Source organism: Rhipicephalus microplus, unplaced genomic scaffold (assembly GCF_043290135.1).
Source record: "Rhipicephalus microplus isolate Deutch F79 unplaced genomic scaffold, USDA_Rmic scaffold_66, whole genome shotgun sequence".
NCBI classification, from domain to species: domain Eukaryota; kingdom Metazoa; phylum Arthropoda; class Arachnida; order Ixodida; family Ixodidae; genus Rhipicephalus; species Rhipicephalus microplus.
Genome location: NW_027464639.1, coordinates 1594094 through 1602506, shown reverse-complemented (window position 1 = coordinate 1602506; position 8413 = coordinate 1594094). Strand labels below are relative to the sequence as shown.

The 8413-nt window shown below is 45.0% G+C and overlaps 1 protein-coding gene across 10 annotated transcripts in view; it reads left to right on the top strand.

Annotated features, from left to right (window-relative positions):
* The first annotated feature begins 378 nt into the window (after positions 1-378).
* The window catches only part of LOC142790041 (uncharacterized), a 467642-nt gene continuing 459607 nt past the window's right edge, over positions 379-8413 (top strand). For 4 of the 10 annotated variants that reach the window (XM_075885070.1, XM_075885072.1, XM_075885073.1 and 1 more), the window contains exon 1: positions 383-1433. In XM_075885070.1, the coding sequence (XP_075741185.1) occupies positions 1357-1433 (77 nt within the window). In that variant the 5' untranslated portion in view covers positions 383-1356. Of the gene's footprint in view, positions 1434-8413 lie in introns of all 10 variants that reach the window. The other 6 variants (XM_075885068.1, XM_075885067.1, XM_075885065.1 and 3 more) reach the window with 3 other exon arrangements.

Below are 8413 nucleotides of genomic sequence, written 5' to 3'. Positions count from 1 at the left end.
GATCAATGTTTTAGACGAGAGGTCGGCAACGTTTTGAGGTAGAGGGCAGAGTTGCGTGAAGCCCACATGGTCGTAGGGTGCACAGCAAAATTGGGTGAGGATGTGCACTTTGCAGGGAAAAAAAATTTTGGCAAATTGTCGATTATGACATTCAAAAGTGGAATATAAGGCGTAACTTTGCAGCACACATGTCACAAGGTTGCAAATATTGGGCATGATATAGCAACAACAGAAACCACTCATGTAATGTGAATCGCGGTACTCAACATTTGTAGCCATCTCGTGAAAACGTCAACATCAAGATCGCTCGTCAACAGGCTCTGAAAGATGTGGAGGTGTTTATCGTATTGTTGTGGAGTGGGGGAGGTTGATTGGAGGGGGGGTGGACCGCGCAAAACTGCCCTGATAACTGTAGCTTGCCATGTCGTGCTCTACAGTCTGGAAGGGAGACCACGAATATACAATATTTAAGTGAAAAGTTAGCACCTTGAGACAGGGTTTACCAAATTCGGTGCATTTGGTGATGTCACACTGATGTGGCTTGCACAATCTTGTATAGGGACAGAAATTTGCATAACTTGGGTGGCCATTTTCATCTGCAGTGACAGAAGAGACAGAAAAGAACTAGAATGGTTGGTGTACGAGAGAGGTCAGGCTGTGCCGCTTGTACACCTTAATGGGTGCGTATTGTGTATATCCTGACTGGAAGTGAGTTCTGCTAGAATCTTTTGTCTTTGCACATTTGGACATAGATAGCTCTGTACTACTTCGTTTCAGTCTTTTCGTGTGAGAAATGTTCATACTGATGCATTACTGCAGCGAGATAATGTATATGAAGGAAAAGATAAAGATTTGATGTGGAAGATGTGAGTACAGTACATGTCCTGTCCATATATCGTTTTTTGTATTTATTACCATGCTGTAGTAATACATCAGTATGAACCCAGACCAACTCGCCCCCTCCTAGCCTGTATTCTATAATGGATTACAGGTTGGTGTGCTTGTGAGATAGTGGGACAGGTGTTGTGCCACTTCTATAAATTAATGGTCATAGTTGCTTAAAATCGCTTCATATTATTTCTAAGCATCCTATCTAGGTATTCTGTAGGTATGCTTTTGTTATGGGAGTAATACCCTTTTCGTGTTGCCTAATTTGGTAGTCATTCTTGTGTCTTGCATAGTTTGTTTAGTGCACATGTGCAGACAGCTGTATATGCATGCGCAACATTTAGCACTTTATTTTTTACATTTATGGCGTGGTTTCAGTCATAATGTGCTTGCGATATTCCTTTGCTGTGTTTTTGGACGCAATACACATTCAACTGATGGCAAGCGAATTTTTCAGACTGAAGCAAGATGAGAAGTAAAGCGACACCTCGTGTGTTGATGTCAGCCCGTCGGTCACCTAATAGCAAGGGCTTCACCATTGCAAGGTAAGCGAGCATCTTGCACCCAGCGTTGACCATCGAGGTGATAATTGTGACGATAAAAAACGCGGTTATCGAGATTGCACTGTGTGAGCTATCGCCAAAAGCAAGCATTAGACGGTCGTGATTTTTCCTGAAGGCGATCTATGGTGTGTCTACAGTAAGCGTCAGCGAGTTGATGCATTATGATGGAGCCTTGGTCATCAGGAGGGGTCTTATTAATGGGGGCTAAGGACGAAACATATGTAGGACTATGCAAGTGTTCATTGCTGAAGTTATTAGCGGAACCACTGGACGGCAGTGTAGGAAGTGTGCAGCGAGAAAGTGCGTCTGCATTCTGGTGCTTTTTACCGTACTTGTAGGTAATAGTGAAGTTATATTCTTGAATATGTATAATCCATTGACCAAGGTATCCTGATAAATTCTTGAGTATGTAAAGCCAACATAAGACATGATGGTCTGTAACTATAGTAAAATGACGGCCATGTAGATAAGGTCGAAACTTCTGCACCGTCCACACGACAGCTAAATACTCCTGTTCAGTAATGGTGTAATTCTTCTCTGCGTTGGTCGGGACGCGGCTTGCATATGCAACGACCCTTTCACAGATTCATCGCAGTAGAATACCTCCGATTTCGTAACTGCTAGCGTCAGTATGCAGGAGTGTGGGTGCTGTTTCATCGAAATGGCAATGTACTGGTTCAGATGTGAGAGCATTTTTTAAGATGGCTAAAGGCTCATTTTCAGGCAGGAGACCACTCAAAGCGAACACCGCAATCGAGTAATTTGTGCAAAGGTGCCGCTATCGACGCAATTGTCTCGTATGAATCGGCGGAAGTATCAAGCCAGCCCAAGAAAACTGTGTAAGTCCTATGTCCTTTCGGGACAAGGAAAAAGAAGAACCGTCGATATTTTATCGAAATCGGGACGAATTCCATCGGTACTCACAATGTGGCCTTAAACATTACTTGTCTTGCCGGCAAAACGGCACTTTTTCGCGTTCAGCTGAAGGCCAGAGGTACCAAGGCACATAAGGACTTCGTCTAAACTGTGTAAGTGTTGAGAGAAGCTTGACGAGAGAACAATGATGTCGTCCAAATAGCACATGCAAGTCTTCCACTTCAGGCCATGCAGAACGGTGTCAATCATGCACTCTGATGTTGCGGGAGTGTCCATCTAGTGTCGAAAACGTCATCTTTTCTTTATCATCCTGATGCATCGGTATCTGCATGTATCGCGAATGTAGATCCAGACTCGAGAAGTATTGAGCTTCCTGTAGCGAATCTAAGGTATCATCTATACGTGGCATAGGGCATACATCCTTGCGCAAGATCTAGTTCAGCACACGGTAATGCAGAAGCACACAGAACCACACAGAACCATCTTTTTTTCAAACTAAGACGACAGGTGATGACTAAGGGCTAGCAGAGGGGCGAATTACGTTCAGTCTCAACATGTCAACGTTTTCTTCAGTAACCTTTCACTCAGCTACAGATACGCGATATGGCTGACGACGAACAATGGACGTGCCGTCAGTCTCAATCCGATGCGTGGTGACGCACGTCTGTCTCAATAGGGAGAATGGGCGTCAAACGAAGCTTCGTGCTTAGTCAGTTAGGCAAGCAACTGTTGATTCTGCAAAGGGGTCGGGTTGGAACTGATGGTAGCTTTGAGGGTGGAGATGAATGGGAAACGTTCAGCAGGATCTGGTGGAGCAACGCAAGCCAACGTTAAGCCCTTCTGAAGCAGAATTTTTCCAGACGTCAGATTTGATGCGCAAACGAATGCGAAGGTATCGTCCAAACGTACCAGGCCTGATGCGAAAGCTATCCCTCTGGTGACGCAGTGGACGCAGTGTATGGAGGGTTGTACCAGCACATCGCCGCTGTCGGTGACATCAGACGGAAGTGTAACAATTCGATGACTGTGTGAAGGTATCTCAGTGTCTTCTTCTGCATAAAAACAAAGTGGCGTCATCTGCGTTAAACAAATAGGAGGTATCGTTCATGTGGATAACACATTGCTGGCAGCAGATGAACGCGGTTGCCGTTGAAAGAAAGTCCCATCCTAATATTAGCTGTTGAGCACACAAACTAAGCATTGCACATTGTACACAATGTAGACGCAAACAGTGCACATAGCAGAAGGTCGAATGGCATCTTCTTGAGCAGTGAGCGAAATCGGTCCATCGTAGGGCGTAGTAACATTGCAGAGCCGTGCACACAAATCTCTGTGAATGATTAACAATTTAGCACCAGTGTATATTAATGCCTCCACTTCTATGCCTTCCACTAAAACAGATAATTATATTATAAGGATGTTCTGGAGGAATCTTTCGAACTTCGCTAAATGCAGCTTTTTTCCCAGAAGCTGCGTAATTTAGTTTGAGACAGGTAAAAGTGGCGATGAAGAGGAGACGGCAAGCGATGCCTGGCACTACGGTAGCGAGGAGCCATTTTAGGAGTCGGTGATGGTGAGCAGGAGCGATCGGGAAGCATAGCGTAAGGACAGTGCTGGAAAGTGGTCGCAGTGGCAAAGTCATTCCGGTCATAAGTGTCAAACCCACAATGCTCGTCTCGCTGACGCTTGCGACAGAAACGTGCGATGTGTCCACGATATCCGCAATAGTAGCATGCAGGTCTTGTCGGGCGCCATGGCTGATAGTAGGATTGGGTATTTGGCAGAGTGATTTGTTGGGCAAGTCGGTTCATTGGGTTGGGAACTATGGAAGCCAGGTGTACTGGTGCCGGTCGTGCATAGTAAGGATGGTTTGGCGTGCTGGGCGCCAGGGACGTCGGGTAGGCTGGTGTGTTGTCGTTAGCATTGATGGAACGAAGGCTGGAGTAAGTGCGGCGACTTGCGCTTACGTTAGTGGGTCTTTGGAGGCGTGAGGGTCTGTGGACGCATTACCAGTCATAGCCACCAACTCCTCCCTAACGACGCCCCGTAAATTTGTACTAGGGGTGTCTGAAGGAAGCTGACGTGCTGAAAAACCGAGAGACTGCAGTTTTTCTCATATCATTGCGCGTATCGTAGCTTGTAACGAGGGGTTGGCAGCAGGGTTGTCGGGGATGGCTGCAGGAGAGTTGTCCAGCTGCAGCCGTGCGGATTCGAGCTCATCTAGGCGCTGGCACATAGCCACACTGTCAGCAACAGTAGTTGCCCCGCCGCGGTGGTATAGTGGCTAAGGTACTCGGCTGCTGACCTGCAGGTCGCGGGTTCGAATCCCGGCTGCGGCGGCGGCATTTTCGATGGAGGTGGAAATGTTGTATGCCCGTGTGCTCAGATTTGGGTGCACGTTAAAAAGCCCCAGGTGGTAGAAATTTCCGGAGCCCTCCACTACGGCATCTCTCATAATCATATGGTAATTTTGGGACGTTAAACCCCACATAGTGGATGGTTAAAGAACAACCTATCCAACCGGACGCAATTTGTACAAATTAACCACACCAGTTCTAAACTTATCATGTCACCTCTGGTGTTCCTCAGGGTGGCGTTTCGGCTCCTGCACTATTTCTCATTTTTATCAATGACTTACCCACGGACATCCCAGTCAACAAAAGTCTTTTTGCTGACGACTGTATACTCTACAAAGAAATTACTTCTCCAGTTGACCATGTAGCATTGAATAGTGCACTGTCGGTTTTCGCATGGTGTGCTAACTGGCAAATGAGCCTTAATGTTAAAAAAACAGTTCTTTTGCGAATAACAAGAAAACGGCACATACATGAGTTTTCTTATGCCATAAACGATGACCCGGTAACAGTAGTCGCGCAGCACAATTGCCTTGAACTAACAATAACGTCTGACCTTAGATGGGATTGCCATGTGAACATCACTTGAACAGCACTTGGGCGGCTCTTTTTTCTTAAGCGACGCCTTCGTCAAGCGCCCCGTGAGACTAAATTACTACCTTGTAATACACTCGTTAGATCAGTATTAGAATATGCTACCCCAGCATAACGTTCATCGACTAACAAATTAATCACCATTATAGAGGGAGTGCATAGAAAAGCAATAAGGTTAATCTTCAATAAATATCAACTCTCATACTCTCCAAGTGCTTTAATCAAATCGGCTGGATTACTCGCAATTGAAAACCGCGCTATGCTCGCCCGATTGAAACTGCTTCATCAATTAATTCATAACAAGTTAAATGTTGATAGTTCTAAGTACCGTATTTACTCGCATAATCCTCGCACTTTTTTTGCCAGAAACCTGATGCAAAGTTGGGGGGTGCGAGAATTAAACGGGGAAAACTTTCCACGAAAACAAAGAGAGCGAAAAAAAAAAAAAACAAAGTGGCCGCAAATCGGGATTCTCACACCAGCAATTTACAGCAAGCTTTACAAAGTACTAATTAGAACTTACCTCAACAATAAAAGCAGAGGTTCAACACAAGGCAAGATTTATTTGAGACGAAAAGTGGAAGCAAATAGTCGAGAATTATAATACTATACGCGAAGCTTGTGGGCGTTGCGGGCGTAGCGGTAGCGGTCGGCGCTCAACAGGAGCCCTCCAAAGGTAAGCGTAGGACGTCAGTATTGGGCTGATGGCTATTTAACAGAATCGTCCGCAGTTTCCTTCTGAAGAAATAAAGTTTACCATCAATGACGATAGTTATAGCGCGAGAACAAAACGACGACACAAAGACAAGAAGGACACGAAAGACACAAGCGCTAACTTCCAACTGAGTTTATTGCGCAGAGCACGAAAATATATAGAGGAGACAGTAACCATGTGATAAAAACCTAATGGCACAAAGAGCAGAACATGAGTAAGCAAAAAAACAAAAACAAACAACACAAAAACAAAGGCACTGAAAAACAGCAAGGAAAAATCTAGAAGAAAACGAAACAGAAAGGTAAAGATAATATAACTACCTGCCCGCACCGAAACCTTCGAGGAACCTGCGTTCCTTCAAAGCCACGGAGGGCTTGCTAATACAAGGCACCTACCTGTTCGCGTGCCATCTGCGCAGCCTCGACAATGACTCGGGTTTGAGAAGATTGGCTGACAACCTTTCTAGGGCGATGTGGGGGGTGCGAGAATTATGCGAGTGCGAGGATTATGTGAGTAAATACGGTATATCTCTATTTCTGACACAAGAATAACTCTACTAAAGCACTCATACACCCTAAATGAATATCGCTTTCATACAAATTGCTTTAAATACTTTCTTTCCGCTAGCCATACGATAGTGAACGACTTACCTTCTACTATTACCAATACCACCTCACTAACTACCTTTTTATCACTACTTGAAAATTATTTACATGATGCACAAACATAAAACTACAAATATTTCGCGTTTTTTTCCTTAGCGATGTATAGTACTATTGGTATTTATTCTGCTACCCACATTCCACTACTTGTGCATAGAATGTATATTTTTTTTCGTATTTTTTTGTAAAGCTTACCTACTAATGTGTAACTATGATTGTATAATCGCAAGTATATTGATATAATGTGTCAGCACTAAACAGATTTCACAGTTGTGTATAAATGTTTAGCTAATGTGAATTTTCCTGTTTATCTTAACTTTGCCATTCAGCACAAAAAAAGGGAAAAAAAAGAAAAAAAACAGTTATGTTATTTCGCAGTGTTTTTTTCCTTTGTCTTTTTTCCTTATTTGTTTATAGTTTGTGTCCTTCCTGCAATAATTCCTAAAGGTATTGGCAGTATGTAATAAATAAAATAAAGCATCAATCAAGCAACAATAGTTGGGTCTTTTGCGACCAAAGCATTGAAGGCAACAGAACCTATGCCTTTGAGCAGATGGTGCACTTTGTCTCGGTCATGAAGGTGTTGACGCGTTGACAAAGAGAGAGAACATCCTCGATATATGCGGTATAAGACTCGCGTAGTTGTTTGCGACCATCAAGAGTTCTCTTTGCCAGGCTGGCTCGAACTGCTGGACTAGCAAAGTCTTGTCGCAGATGTTCTTTGAAGACGTCCCAGTCGAGAAAGTCGATCTGGTAATTAAAAAACCAAGTCTTTGCATGCCAGTAAGATAAAAAGGAGATGTGGCGGAGATTGTGTGGATCGACCCAACAGTTCGCTGCATTCACTATGTCATATTGGTGTAGCCAGTCCGTGTCCTCATTTCAGAGTCCAGAAAACAGAGGGGGCTCGCAAGGGGGTCCACTGACGATTCAAGAGTGAGTAGCTGTGGCAGTCGTAGCCGGAGGGTTAAAGGGAGAAGCACCTGAGGGTTCGTCCTGTGGTGTGCTGGTGGACACGTAGCCCAAACGACGACTTGAGTGAAGCTCCAAGAAGTAAAGTGAGTGAGCAGGGACAGGGAAACGAGGAGTAACCTCCACCACTTGAGATGTAGTCCTTTACACGCCTTTTTAGGCCTGGTAGACGTGGCCAAAAACTGTCACATCGAGGCACAGAACAGACTCGAAGGTTATATGCACCAACAATGAAGATGAGGAACACCATGTGATGATGGTTATGTAAAGGTAATGAAGAAGTGTGTTGTAAATGCCCACGTTATTTGCAAAATATATTTGCAAGAGTGGTTGCAGCACTGGCCAGTCTGGCTCGTCGCTCGAGCAGCAAGCGACCTTCATTCGTCGGATGCATACGTGCATTGACAATTTGCAACAGTGGCATCCTACATGTAGAACTACCGTCGGTAAAGGCGCCGTACCGGCGCATCTGGACGTCAGTGGGAGAGTGGTACTGCTTCAGATGTGTGACATGTATGATTTCGCTGTTTCGAGGGGTGGATGAAAACGACGAGGCAGCAGGAGCGATTTCATAAGTGACGGGAGTCTCCTCACAAAGCACTTTGTATGGTCCTGTGTACTGAGGGAGCAGCTTTACAGGCCAACCTGCCCGGTCGGAGACCAGAGCAGAACCAACGAACCGGGCAAAAAGTGCACATAGGGATGTCCTTGATCTTATTAACGCTGTTGGTTTTCTTGGGAGGCCAGAAGGCGACCACGAGCGGCTTCGCGCGCATGGGTGGCTCGATT